This window comes from Mesoplodon mirus (genome assembly GCF_964341445.2).
Source record: "Mesoplodon mirus genome assembly, chromosome: 4".
Lineage (NCBI taxonomy): Eukaryota > Metazoa > Chordata > Mammalia > Artiodactyla > Ziphiidae > Mesoplodon > Mesoplodon mirus.
The window spans coordinates 64759685-64774960 of record NC_138979.1 but is presented as its reverse complement, the minus strand read 5'-3'; the positions used below and the strand labels follow the sequence as shown (position 1 = coordinate 64774960).

The window sequence follows — 15276 nt, the reverse complement described above, 5'->3', positions numbered from 1 at the left end:
CTTTTAAAGTCCTAGAAGGAGCATCAGAACTCAGGACATCTTCCTCCGTTGTCTGAAGACCTCTCCTGTGGGCCTAGCTCTGTGCGCTCTCCAGGTTTCAGCCTTTGGCACTAGCTGTGGCACTCACTTGTTAGTTGGGTCCCTTTTAGAGTATTTATTTTTGGTCTGGAATGATGCAAAAACATGCCAGACCCAGCCCTGCCTTCCCAGTGCCCCCTCTACTCCCAAACTGACTCCCAAGACCATACTCCGTAAGACCCCCAAGCTCTTTGCCGCGCTCGCCTTAGTGAAAATCAAAGGCTTGCAAATGCTGCATGATTCCTGAAAGAGGTTCGAAATCTGATGCTGTTTTTCTGAGAGACTAAAATTAGCCATAGGTGATGGATTACAGGATACCTCGGGCAAGGAGAGAGCGAGCTAGGGCCGCGAACAGCTAGCTGACAGGGTCTGCTCCTTCCACCTGCGCATCCTGGACTTAGTAAGCACACTTTTCAGGGTCTTTCGGTCAAGAAGTGACGTGGAAATAGATGAGGATTGCGGGTTCCTCACAAGTTAAGTGGTAGTAGCAAGTAACCCCAGGCCAGGTGCCCGTGGGCAGCTAGTTTTCAAACATATGCATTTTTTCCCTCCTCCAAGGAGCTTAACCTCTTCAAACTCTTCCTTCCTTTTTTTCGCTCCCCGCTCCTCCAGTCGCCGAAGCCCCTGCCCCACCCTGGTTCCTCTGGGTCTCCCCTCCCCCCGCCGGCCTCCCCCGCCCCCTCCTCTTGGCGTCCCCCTCCTCTAGCTCCGCTGCCCCCGCCCCCGGGCTCCTCTCTGTCTCCCCCTCCCGGACGGCGTCCGCGCTCCGCCGGGCCCTCCTCGTCGCCTGTTTGTGAATGAGACGCTCAGTTTCTCAATGGAGCCGCGGGGGGCTCGGGCGGCCGCAGTGCGGCCGCAGCGCTGGCCTTGAGCCGGGAGGGGGGCGCGTTTCCCTCGCTCCCTCCCTCCCTCCCGTCACCGCGGCTTTTGAGGAACGGGGCTGAGAGGCTGCAGCGCAGGTCGCAGGGCCCCGCATCCCCGAGGACTCCACTCCTGCAGGAGCCGGAACGCCGCCGAGGAAGCTGGACGCCGAGGAGGCCGGCGGCCTTCCGAAAATTTCCCCCGCGGCCCTTCGTTCTGGGCTTAGAAAGTTCTCGATTTCACGTTTCCTTTTTTTAATCCCGATTAGCTCCTCGCCTGCACTATTTTTTTTTTCCGGGAGAGGTGGGGGAGTGTGAGGAACGGAACGAAGAAAATAAAAAAGGATTTCCGCCCAGAAGAGAGCGACAGTTCTGAGAGCTTTTTCTTAAGGAAACAGAAGCGGCGTTTGCGGCCGCTGCGGGCGCCGGGCCCCGCCGGCCTAGCTATGCGCGAGCCGGCCCCGGGCTGCTGAGGCGCGGGCACGCGGAAGCGGAGGCCCACCGCACCGGGCTCCCCGCGCTCCCGGGCGACTTCTGTCCGCCGGGCGGGAGCGGCGACGGCGACGGCGGTGGCGGGATGGAGCCCACGACCGCGCCCCAGCCCGACATGGCGCCGGAGCTGACCCCGGAGGAGGAGCAGGTAAGCGGGGCTGCGGCCGCGGCGGTGGGTGTGTCCGGACACCTCAGGCCTAGCCCGGCTGTGCTCTTCGCGGCCGGGGGTCCGCGGTGGCCTCCAACCCCCCGCCCCCGGCGGCCGCGCCCCAGGTCGTCATCCCCCGAAGCCGGGGGGCGCTGCTGGTCGCTCCTCTCGCTCCCGGCCTCTTCTGTCTGCTGCTTACCGGTCGCATATTGCCCCCTCCCCCTATTCCGGTGATGATTAAAGTTTCTCGAATTGGGGGCCTCCCTTTACCTCTGCCAATATCTCCCCGTCCCCGACGTTTGCAGGACACCTACTTTGCCTCCGGCCCTGCCATCCCTGTACGTGTTTTGCTTCATTCCGTGAGGGTTTGTGGTTTTTTAAGGGCAGGAAAAGCCCCACTTTGGGGGCCGGATTCCTGCGGGGACTGACTCCCCTCCCCAGGACAGTGATAGGCACTGGGTCCATAGATGCCCCAGATTTTCAGACGAGCCCCTCGGGCTTCTTAGAGGGCTGTGGCCTACTTGGACAGATTCTGGAAGATCCAGGCCTTCTCAGGCTCCCGAAGTCCCTAGCCTTGACCGCCCTATTTAGGTCTCTGCCGCTGGGCGCATCCCTTCACCCCCACTTCCCTGCCCGCGTCTCATCTCACTGTCTCCACCTTTCTGAAGCCTACATTGAGCTTCATTGTCCCTTAAAGCTTAAGACTTTCAGTTCCCAGAAGGAAGTGGTTTGTCGTGTCATTTGGGGGGCTTGGGTAAGGGGAGAGCTCAGGGCCTTTATAACTTTCCCTCGCCCACATTCCTGTTGGGGAGACATGGACCACTCCTTCTGAGGATGGTAGGAAAGTCTTGTTAGCTGAGATTGGAACCCTAAAGTCTTTTCGCTGTCTCTTCTTGGCACTGCCCACACCCATGCTCAAATAAATATAGCCATGGTCTGATTTGTTTAAAAACAAAACAAACAAACAAAAAAACCCTAAAATAAGAAAAAGGTGAACTATGCTGGTAACCCATTTCAAGCTTGTCAGCCCTTGCTCCCAAAGGACCACATTTGGTAGTACAGTCTCTAGTGTGGAGACAGTCTGGTTTTACAAACTAATATTGGTTAATGGGCTTAAGACCTGACTTTTAAAGAGCCCTTGACTTTTCTCCTCATTTGTGGAGATGACATTTTTCATATTTGGCTTCAGACCACAGTCTTTTCTTTTGACGCCTAGAGATAAAATCAGCATGGGGGAAAAAATCTGCTGCTCTGTATAAGCAGTAGTAATATCCTGGTTATTGAAATTAATGTTAATAAAATGCTAGTCAGGGCCTAATGCAAGCAGGTGGCCAAGGAGCTCACCTTGCCAAAATTAGGGAAATACTATCAGTACTTCAGCACTAAGGTGTGATGGTGTTCGGTTGATTTTAAAGTGGCAAAACTCTTTCACTTCTTTTCCTAAGGCTAGTCAGATTTGAAGTTTTTATGTTTCTAAGACTTGAGGGCATCAGTATTCCACTATGAAAATGCCATTTGGGTGTGAATTAAAAAATTAAAACTGAGAAAAGTAAATATTAAAGCATTCATAGTGTTGATAAAGGATTAGCTTTACTCTGTATATGTGTATACATATATGCAACTGTGTTTAGTAAAAATCTTTTACATCGAATGAATGTGATGGGAATTAACAAGGACTGGATGGAAGTAGTAAAATATGTATATATTAAGATCAAGAAGTTATGTGGTTTTTTTTTAACCGTATGTTTTCCTACAAAATACCAAGTTTTCTACAGACACTTCAAAATGTTGAAACACAAACATAAAAGCATAATTCCAATTGTGGTAATGCCAGATAAAATTTCATATTTTAGTTTAATATCACATGAGAGTACTCTTAACTGTTAAGATTTCTTTAAAATACCTAAATTAAACAGCAGCAAATGCATGTTAGTCTTATCAAAGTAGTTGTCATGGGAAATGACATATTCATTCCATAATGCTGCCTCATTGTTCAAACCAGTTTTAGAACTCATTTGGAGTTGATTTCAAAGCTTGTGGCAGAATCTTTGAAATATCTTCAGTGTTGGAAAAATCTTGTACATTTGAGAGTCAGTTTGATTTTTGGAAATAGAAAAAAATCTTTTGGAATCCTATTTCATGGGTAAAGTAGGGGATCAAACTGGATAACACAGTTTCAGACCCTTTGTGGGGTGTGTAAACTGCTTTAAAGATGTTTCTGGAGCAGATCCCTCTCAAATGGTACCTCATTCTATACAGTCATGCAAATCATAAACCCAAAAGTTTTCTTGGATACTTTGTTCTCCCTCAGCCCGTGTGTTATACATCATCAGGTTTTCCTGAATATCTCCTGAATTCTTTGACTTCTTCCACCACCACCACCATTATCATCATCCTAGTCCAAGCTACTGTCATATCATGACAGAATTTTTATTTCCTACTTGATCCATCTGCATTCCTTAGCTCTTATTTGAGAAACCAAAGGCAAACTGCAAATCTGATTGCATCTTCCCTTTGGCCTACCTGCCACCAAAATAAGCATTCATAAAACCCTCAGTGGCTTTTCATCGCTCTTGGGATTGACAGCTCTTGAATGATTGTTACAGCTCTTGAATATGGTCTGCAATGCCTCAGCCCTTGTGCGGTTTAGATCCCTATCTAATTCTCACACTTCATCTTTGCTCCAGGCACACTGGCCTTTTGGTCCTGCATTATTGCCTGTTTCCTTCTGTTACAGGGTCTTTGCACAAGTTGCTTTCCTCTGTCTGGAAATACCCTCCACTGGTAATTCCCTCTTCATCCTTCAGCTCTCAGCTTTCACTTCCTCGGGAAGGCGTTCCTCGATCTCCCCAGTTAGGTTAGATCTGCTGCTGGCTCTCAGAGTACCATGTACTGTCCTTTATATCACTTATCACAAGTTTACACTATTTGTATGATTGTATGACTGGAAGCTCCGTGGGGCTTGGAACTGTGTCTGCATTTGCTCACCATCATACACACATTGCTAATCATAATGACTGGCACTCAATGGACGTTCAGGAAATACTTGTGGGATGAAAAGTAGTTCTATATGTGATTTGTACATAGACAGCGTCGTCTCCTTTCAGAGTGGCTTATAAAAATAAGGACGGGGGCTTCCCTGGTGGTGCAGTGGTTAAGAATCCGCCTGCCAATGCAAGGGACACGGGTCTGAGCCCTGGCCCGGGAAGATCCCACATGCCGCGGAGCAACTAAGCCCGTGTGCCACAACTACTGAGTCTGCACTCTAGAGCCCATGAGCCTGTGTGCTACAACTACTGAAGCCCGCGCGCCAAGAGCCTGTGCTCCACAAGAGAAGCCACTGCAATGAGAAGCCCGCGCACCGCAACAAAGACTAGCCCCCACTCGCCGCAACTAGAGAAAGCCTGCGCGCAGCAATGAAGACCCAATGCAGCCAAAAATAAATAAATAAAATAATTAATTTTTAAAAAAAGGATGTTTATTTTTATATATGTTTTGAAGGTCATCATTATTACTTCATAGTTTCATTTCCTATCTAGGCATGTGCTGAACTGATATTATACCAAGTCCTTTGTAACTTATGATGTTTCTTGCCTTTAGTTTTTCAGTTCTCAATATTATAAAGCCTACAGTTGAGTTACAAGAAAAAAGTATGCTTTGCCTTTAAGAAGTTTACATGAATAACAACAGAGTAATAATAGTAGTTGTTTCCTGTGCTCCTGCTTTGAGTCAGGCTCTGTGCTGGGCATTTCACATACAGTTAATCCTCATAAGATTGGAATAATTATCTCATTTTGCAAACGAGAAAACTCAGACTGAGAGGAGGAAATTGCCCAAGTTCGCATAGCTAGCAAGTGATGGAGCCAAGATTTCCACCCAGCTCTAGGTTATTCTGCCTCCACTGCAAATGTTCCCTCTATTACACTAACTACCTTACATCTCATGAAGCAATTAACCAGTTTAATAAGATGCCTACATGGGTGTATGATAGCTAATTTTGTGGGTTTTGGTATTGAAATGTGTGTTTGATTTTGATGATGCTTTTTTAAAAATTTTATTTATTTATTTATTTATTTATGGCTGTGTTGGGTCTTCGTTGCTGTGTGCAGCTTTCTCTAGTTGCGGCGAGCAGGGGCTACTCTTCGTTGCAGTGTGCGGGTTTCTTATTGCAGTGGCTTCTCTCGTTGCAGAGCATGGGCTCTAGAGCGCAGGCTCAGTAGTTGTGGCGCACGTGCTTAGTTGCTCCGCGGCATGTGGGATCTACCCAGACCTGGGCTCGAACCTGTGTCCCTTGCATTGGCAGGCAGATTCTTAACCACTGCGCAACCAGGGAAGCCCTGATGATGCTTCTTAAAATATAATTTTAAAAATGCAGACAGGAAAAAATTTGGAAAACCTTTACTCAGACCTGCTTATTGCTAGAAGAAACATATTGTACAGCCTGTGCAAGAAATTATGATGGAAATTACTCTTGGAAAAAATTGGTTCCTTAAGATAGAGTTGGCAACTCTCTGTTTTGAGGTGTGGTCACAATAAAAATTTATTTTTTAAAATGTGCCCTTTTTCTTTTGTATAAGAGAAATAACTATTCTTAGAGCCAAATATGAAGAATATTATTTCTCCAAACTGTAAAAACCAAGGTGTTTTTGTGTCAGGAATGCATTCTTTTTTTGATATTTTTATGTGTGAAAATAAAAATATATAGGTTGGCAAAATTGTAAGTTTGCCAGTGTGAAGGGTAATTTCTACATTTCAGTACTAATCTTCATTCTTATTATGTTATTGTCTTAATTTTATTTTTCCAAAGCATATACTCACATTTGTAACTTGACCTGAAGTTGGTAATTTTATCAAATTTGCTAAATTATAATTAACTTGACCACCAGGGATAGTTAAGGGTGTCTTATTCATCTGTTCTATGTCCATGTAACCTACAGAAAGTGGGGCACCTTGGGTTACGTCTATTTGGGGTAAGTTGTGAGGAGAACACCCTCTTTGCAATAAACCATAACAGGAAGACTTTTAGCTAGGATTATAAGGCTATTTGATGGAATATCTAAGGAACTACAGCCTTTTAGGGTCTTCTGGGTTTTCATGGATTTCCCAGTAATGACCGATAGGACAGAATAGTAGAGTAGTTTTCTAAAGTAGTTATGCTTTTATTCATATCTTCATTTTAGATGGTTTTAATACCTTACATAGTATTTCTATCACATTAAAAATAATTCATGGGTTTTTAAAAGTTGTTGCAACAAGTAATCTACTAGTATTGATTTTCAAAGCCTCCAAAGAAAATTTTTATTTTAGAATTCATGTTGTGTAGAGCTTATAGCATTGTTGTAAAGTTTAATAAGCTAGTGCACATAGATAGTAATGCATTACATAGTAAGCACAGTTAAGTTAGCCATTATCATGATATTCTCCGTCTTTGAATAGTGAAAGATTTTAGAGCCAAGTTAGCTTAAACCAATCCCAAGGGGGGAAAATGTTCATTCATGCTGGGGACCATCACTTAGCATGGATTTTTATGAATGCCAGAAAACAGTTATCTTGCAACTTCATTGTATAGTTTTCAAAAACCTATTTTAATTCTGTGCCATGGTTTGTGTTCTTATAATGGGATTTTCTAAAGTTAAAAATTTAACTGCCTTGCAGTGGATTTCAGAGATTTTTGGAATTTTTCCCAAGGGCAGGGGTTTTGTCCTGGTTCTTGTGGCCAAGAACTTCCCTTTTCCCACAGCCTCACATGTCCTGTGCTAAATGTCATCTGTCCCCGTGGAAGTAACCATACGTCAAGGACCAAATGATTCATAATGTTGAGGCCTTCCACAGAGGGGAAGGAGAGGAGGGATAGATGAAGAAAACTCATTCTTTTCGTTATTGCCAGTAACTAAAGATATTGTAATTAGCAATCAGGTGAAATCTCATTTGGATGTGAGAATTTTATTCTCTTAAAACTTCTGAGCGTATCAAGGGTCTTGGGCTTTAGGTTTGAATGTTAAAGAGACCTGGAGGTTTTCCCCAAGGAACCTGACCTCTAATACTTACTAATGAATTGAAAAGTAAGACAGACACTCTAAAAAGGAGCTGAACTGTTTTACAGAGGTAAGAGTTAAAACTCATTGTAGATCAGTACATCTGAGTCTCATTTTATGACTTGTATACCTTTTTTGTGTTGGAAAAGATATAGTAATGTTGGAATACTCCAACTTTGATTTCTACATATTAAGTAAGATCCATTTTATAGTAGAATGGCTGGTCCACTGCAGTGTCAAGATTAGATGTCATAACCCCTAACTCTGGTTATTTGTTCAGATGCTTGGATGTTCAGTGCAATTTCAGGCATTTCACACCAGTTTTATCAATCTGCCTTGATGTCTCAGACAATTAGGGGTACTTCCTTTTTCCAAATCAATCACTATCCTCCCCCACCACCCCACCCTATGCCTCCACACAAGAGATCCTTGGTTGGCCTTTCTGGACACTGGAATAGTCACTGTTTTTTTTTTTTTTATGAAATTAAAAAAAATTTTTTTTGAGTTTATTTTTCGCTGCGTTGGGTCTTTATTGCTGCACGTGGGCTTTCTCTAGTTGCAGCGAGCAGGGGCTACTCTTCGTTGCGGTGTGTGGGCTTCTCATTGCGGTGGCTTCTCTTGTTGAAGAGCACGGGCTCTAGGCACGCGGGCTTCAGTAGTTGCAGCACGCGGGCTCAGTAGTTGTGGCTTGTGGGCTCTGGAGCGCAGGCTCAGTAGTTGTGGCGAACAGGCCTAGTTGCTCCCCAGAACGTGGGATCTTCCCGGACGTGGGATCTTCCCGGACCAGGGATCGAATCCACGTCCCCTGCATTGTCAGGTAGATTCTTTTTTTTTTTTTTTGCGGTACGCGGGCCTCTGTCCTGGCCTCTCCCGTTGCGGAGCACAGGCTCCGGACGCGCAAGCTCAGCAGCCATGGCTCACGGGCCCCGCCGCTCCGTGGCATGTGGGATCTTCCCAGACCGGGGCATGAACCCGTGTCCCCTGCATCGGCAGGCAGACTCTCAACCACTGCGCCACCAGGGAAGCCCTGTCAGGTAGATTCTTAACCACTGCACCACCAGGGAAGTCCCCTAATCACTGTTTTCTATTCCTCTTCCTCTGGAGTAGGGGCAGATATTCCTAGAACAGGTAGTTTAGCCTGCACTGTTTAGTGCTGAAGGGCCTGTACTTACTGGAATGAGCCCTTTCATATATGATTTTGAAAAGGCTCATTAGAACCTAACTGAGATGGCCTGGGGATGCCGGCTGGGAGTGGGAGGCTGGGAAGCTTCAGAGCGCATGGGAAGAGTTGTTTGTTTATTAAGGATTGGTTATCTCTTAGGTCCAGACTATAAAGTGATGAAACCAAAACGGTAGATTAGAGGTGACTTTTTCTTTAATTTTTGCTTCTGAGGAAAGTATTCCATTTTTTCTCTGGGAAAGACAGTTTCTGTTATATGTACTGGTTTCCTCTGGAATAATCCATTCAAAACGCACACGCACACTTCTTGTCTTTTTATCCAGCATGGGTGGCACAGATCTGACTAGCTTGATAGAATTATTATGAAACCAGAATTTATTCTTAGAATTGATGGGTAGATTCTAAAGAGAGCCATCCATGACTTTAGTACTGAAGTGTTTGGGGACATTAATCCATTAATTACTTTTTCATTGCTTGAACAACTGGCTAATCTTTACCTTTGCATTTGCTTTTCTATACCTCATTATTACACAATAGACATCATTACTGAAATCAGTCTTTTTTAAAATAAGTTTTTTATATTCTCTACAATGACCATATGTTTCTTTTATAATTATAAAACGAGTAACTTCTTGTGAAAAGTGCTGCACGCTCTATACAGGTTTGGTATTATACTATTAACTGGTGAGATCACAGTATTTAAGATTAATGCAAATCTGGCTTCTTTCTAAACAGAGCTATTTACAAGTGAAATCTGGGCCTTTGGGGAGATGATGGCAATAAGTCTTAGGTAAACTTCAGGAATCCCCGGCTTGCTTTGTGGCTCCAGGCATTTTAATTAATATTTTTGAGTCTGCTTTGTGTTCTTTCCTTAAGGAACTTTTAGGAGACCTGCTGAATTTAAGTAAAATCTCTTATGGTTACGAAATGCTCAGTAGATATCTGCGATAATAGTATTCTTGCCCTCTATGCTACAGGAGACAATTTTTTTCAGATAAGAATAGTAGGAAAGGGCTTCCCTGGTGGCGCAGTGGTTGAGAGTCCGCCTGCCGATGCAGGGGACATGGGTTCGTGCCCCGGTCTGGGAAGGTCCCACATGCCGCGGAGCGGCTGGGCCCGTGAGCCATGGCCGCTGAGCCTGTGCGTCCGGAGCCTGTGCTCCGCAACGGGAGAGGCCACAGCAGTCAGAGGCCCGCGTACCACAAAAAAAAAAAAAAAAAAAAAAAAAAAAGAATAGGAGGAAAAATTAAGAATCCTACTTTGTAGCAGTGAAATAGAAGATTTCTAGGTAGTCTAAGACTTCTGACAGTTGCCATGCACGAATACTGTATCTAGAAGGTGGTAGTGAGGCTACCTGTGCTCATTTTTTTGTTTGTTTTTAATTTATTTTATTTATTTATTTTTGGCTGTGTTGGGTCCTCGTTGTGGTACACGGGCTTCTCATTGCAGTGGCTTCTCTTGTTGCAGAGCACGGGCTCTAGGCGTGTGGGCTTCAGTAGTTGTGGCATGCAGGCTCAGTAGTTGTGGTGCACCGGCTTAGTTGCTCCGTGGCATGTGGGATCTTCCCGGACTAGGGCTCGAACCCGTGTCCCCTGCATTGGTAGGCGGATTCTTAACCACTGCGCCACCAGGGAAGTCCCTACCTGTGCTCATTTTATGCTGTTAACACTTAATGAACTATCCATTGGTTCATTTGTTTATTTATTCTTCTAGGTTATAGATTTCTTCTTTAGGTCCACTGATTATCGTCTTTTTTTTTTTCAGATAAAACTTCAAATAGTCATCTGATGATCTAAAAATGACTCATATTTAGAGTGCAAAGAGTGACAGTTTATATCCTCTTCCATATCTTATTTGAACAGCCTTTGTGAAAAAAATTCTCATTCCACTGTTTATCTCAGTGGTTCTCAACCAGGGTGATTTTAAAACACACCCCCACCCAACATTTGTCAATGACTAGAGATACATTTGATTGTCACAGTTGGGGGGTGCTACTGGGATCTAGTGGGTAGAGGCCAATAATGCTGCCACACATCTTATAATGGTGGGCATACAGCCTACCACAACCAAAAGTTAACTGGCCCAAAATGTCAATAGTGCCAAGATTGAAAAACCCTAGTTTATAACTGAAGAGTTTTTTTGTAGTTCTTAGGGACAGAGTTACAAATTCTTACTTTTTAATTCAAGATAAGTCTTTGGTTCACACATTAACTATTCAAATTCTGTGTCCCCAAATACTGGTTTCTGCAATTGACTTCACATACTGAAAAACTCCAGTCTAAAACATAATTATTTTGCAGCATAACCATCACAGAAGATAAAATGAGACATTTCCACAGCCTTTGCAGGGGTTTTCAGAGATGGGGAGATTTTGTATGACAAGCAGAACACTACTGAGTTCTGCCATGGAATGATGATAATGGGAACTGTAATTTTTGCTTTCCCTTCCAAATATTTCTGTGTTGCTACCAAGTGTCTCTGTTCCTCCAAGTGAGTGAGGTGATTATTATGTATCAATCTCTTTTCCTTTTCATATTAACGTCTACTAAGAGGAAGGTTTAACAGATCATAAACAGAAATACAATTTGTTCATTCAGCAGTCATTTATTGTCTGTTGCTGTGTGCTAGGTTCTTGTTCAGCACGGATTGAGGGCTCTCTGTCCTTAAGGAATTGCCCTCCAGTTCTCTGTAGGCAGTTCTTGAATTGTGGGGTACCCACCAAGGAGGAGGACCTCTTATCTACAGTGAGGGCAGGGACTCAATCTTATACATCCTTAGTGTACATTGTGAGAGTTCAAAATATTTTTGCTGAAGAATGAGTGAAACTGTATACACTGAAATTATTTATTCCTCACACACCCATGAAGTATTATTTTGTTTAGGATGATTATCTTCCTGACATAGGAATGATGTTCAGAGGCTTTCAGTAATCCACCGAGGAGGCAACACTGGAACTCAAACTCTTCTGATTAAATGTAGTGCTCTCTCTAGTAAACTTCATCTCTCTTAACTACGTGTTTCTATGTATGACACGCCTATACACATATACACCAGAAACGGCTCGCTCTTGGCGTTTGTGGGTTAAAAGTTCCTGGTTTCAGCCATTCACAAGTTTCTCTACAGAGATGTGCCTAAATTGTTCCTAGCTGCTTATTGTACATTTATGAAAAATTATATGCTTTAATGGGGTCAGTGAACTTGAAGTTTCATATAGGTCTCTGGTTGTACCTCTCAGAATGTTGTAGGTCTGCTCTTTGCCTTTATAAAAGCAGTCTTTAGTTTTCTATAGGTAGAGTTTAATCTTTCAGATATTATTATCAGCATAATGGGGAAGTATATATGGTATATTTGCCTACTGGTAGTTAGGATTAGACTACAGCTCTTTAAATTGTTTTGTCCATGACACCTTCAGTTTACCCATGTTTTTGTCTGTACTTAAGCTACTACTAGATTTCCCTTCTTAACTCTCGCCAAGTATAAAAGTTGAGGATGAAAATTTTTCCAAAAAAAAGGATTTTTTCTCCTTTTTACTTTCTATACTTACAAATTTTCTCTTTCTTAGATTTGTAAAGGAAGAAAAAGAGTTACTAAGAGAGAGACCTGAAACCTTGAACATGAACATGAGCAAAAGAAAACAGATTTATTTGGGAATGGCCGTTTGTCTCATTGACTTTAGCTCTCTGTCCCAGGAAACTCCAGAAGTGAAGAGAAAATGATATTTCTGGCTAGGTCAGGGATATAGCTAGTAAGATTAAAATATACAGAATTTTCCATCATACTTTTGTTTTCGAAAATAAATCTTTTTAGATTAGGATTCTAAATGTTTTAGAGAAACCATCGGACATTTCTCGTACTGAATGCTGGTATACCATTTTGTTTATAGGAAAAACTCAGCATTGTTATGGAATTAAGTTAACAGAAACATTTTTTAAAAATTGAAAACCATCCATCTTTTTTTTTTTTCCTTTAAGCGCCTAAAGCATCATTTTCTTTCGTAGTTGGTATCAAGCTAGGGAAATGTTAGCTTTGGAGGTGATTTTGTGAGAAAATTAGAAGCAACTAGAAACTTGTGTTTTGAATGAAATCGCTAAGACCATTTGAACATAGAAACTAGTCAGAACCTCTGATTGTTGTCATGCTGTCCTTACAGTGCTACAGGTAATTGTAAAAGCCCACTTCAAACTTGTGATAATAATAGTGGCTAAGCGCTAACTAGGATAGCTATAATTTAAAAAAAAAGAGAGAGAGAAAGAAAGAAAATAACAAATGTTGGCATTGCTGGTGGGAATGTAAAATGGTACAGCCACAGTGGAAAACAGTCTGATGGTTTCTCAAAAGATGAAACATAGAACTACCATATGACGCAGCAATTTCGTTTGTAGGTATATATCCAAAAGAATTAAAAGCAGGGAATTCCCTGGCAGTCCAGTGGTTAGGACTCCACACTTCCACTGTAGGGGGTGCAGGTTCGATCCCTGGTCGGGGAGCTAAGATCCTGCATGCCATGCAGCGTGGCCAAAAACGAACAAAAAACAAAGTTAGAAAAGAATTAAAAGCAGGCACTCAAATAGATACATGTACATGCATGTCATAGCAACCCGAGTGGCCAATGATAGATGAATAGCTAAGCAAAATGTAGTATATACATACAATGGAATATTATTCAGCTTTAAAAAGGAATGAAATTTTGATATATGATACAATATGGATAGACCTCGAAAACATTATGATTACTGAAGTAAGCCAGACACAGAAGACAAATGTATGAGGTACCTAGATAACCAAATTCATGGAGACAGAGAGTAGAATACCAGGGGCTGGGAGGAGATGGAAAGGAGGAGTTATTGTTTGATGGGTACACAGTTTTTGTTGAGGGTGATGGAAGAGTTTTGGGTATAGATAGTGGTGATGGTTACCCAACTTTGTGAATGCATTTAATGCCACTGCATTGTATACTTATTAATGGTAAAAATTATAAGTATTTTATATATTTTACCACAGTAAAAAAATAATGGCTAAGCACTATTCAAAGTGCTTTACGGGTTTTAGTTCATTTAGTGAATCATGCGGCTGGTGAGTCAAAGGAAAGAGAATAGGTGTTACTTCCACTTCTCCTTTGGCTGCTGATCTTGAGCCTAGAATCTCTTACATAAGTACCATTTATTGGTTACAGGATGTATCTATGTTAATGATTTGTTAGAATGTGAATTGTCATCTGTTTGAACTCCTGAATATTTCACCTGTGAGATCCAGTTGAGGTTTACTCTGTAGGAGAAAAAGGAGTTTTCTGTGTAGGACAAAGCACTGAGTCTTATGATGCAAACGAACCCATATATGTATAGTGTCCTCATCTCCCCCCGCCACCGCCCCCATTCCCAGTATAGTTCTGGGAATGACTTGAAATATTGTTGATCTAGAGCAGTGGTTCTCAGTGTGTAGTCTCCAGACCAGCAACATGGGCATGTCCTCGGAGCTTGTTAAAAGTGCGCGTATTCAAGTGCATCCCAGATCTACTGAATCAGAATCTCTAGGGGTGAGGTCCAACAATATGCACTTTAACAAGTCTCCAAATGCACATTCAAGTTTGAGAACTAGTAGTCCGGAGAATAACTAGGGTGCTGTTGTGCTTGTCGGGAAACCATCTAGAAGTGAGTTTAGACACTTAGGCTCACTTCAGAAAGGGAAGGCCTGGATTTACTGATTGGCTCTGGAACTCTAGGTATTAGAGCTAGTCTGAACTGGATGAAACCTGCAGGAATCATCTGATTCTGTACTAGAACTGTGCTGTTCCAAGGGAGAGGAACAGTAAGGCAAGGTTCTCAAAGACCAGCATTTACCGTGATTCCTCTGATCCAAAGAAAGAGCAGAGGGCTTCCCTGGTGGTGCAGTGGTTAAGAATCCGCCTGCCAATGTAGGGGACACGGGTGTGAGCCCTGGTCCGGGAAAATCCCACATGCTGTGGAGCAACTAAGCCCGTGCACCACAACTACTGAGCCTGCACTCTAGAGCCTGCGAGTCACAACTACTGAGCCCACGCGCCACAACTACTGAAGCCCGCATGCCTAGAGCCCGTGCTCCGCAACAAGAGAAGCTGCCTCAATGAGAAGCCCGTGCACCGCAATGAAGAGTAGCCCCCACTCACTGCAACTAGAGAAAGCCTGCGCGCAGCAACGAAGACCCAACACAGCCAAAAATAAATAAAATAAATAAGTAAATAAATAAATAAAAACAAAGAGCAGAGCCCTTATCTACTTGAGAAATAGAAATGGAACCAGGATGTCTGCAAAACAAGGCACTGAGACACTTGATGTCCACTGCAGATGGCATTACCTAGAGAGATGCTTGGCTTCCAAGGGAGTATTGAATGAAAGAAGACACAGGCTGTTCTGACTCAGCCAAGAAAACCTGCCAGCTTTGACAAGGCCAGTCCATAGGAAAGCTCGTGTTACTCCAATGTCATTTGCTCTTAGAATCTGGACCTAG

The 15276-nt window shown here is 43.2% G+C and overlaps 1 protein-coding gene across 1 annotated transcript in view; it reads left to right on the top strand.

Annotated features, from left to right (window-relative positions):
• The first annotated feature begins 859 nt into the window (after positions 1 to 859).
• Positions 860 to 15276, top strand: part of PTPN9 (protein tyrosine phosphatase non-receptor type 9) — an 86551-nt gene continuing 72134 nt past the window's right edge. The window contains exon 1 of the mRNA XM_082617884.1: positions 860 to 1578. Within this exon, the coding sequence (XP_082474010.1) occupies positions 1516 to 1578 (63 nt within the window). The 5' untranslated portion in view covers positions 860 to 1515. The remainder of the gene's footprint in view (positions 1579 to 15276) is intronic.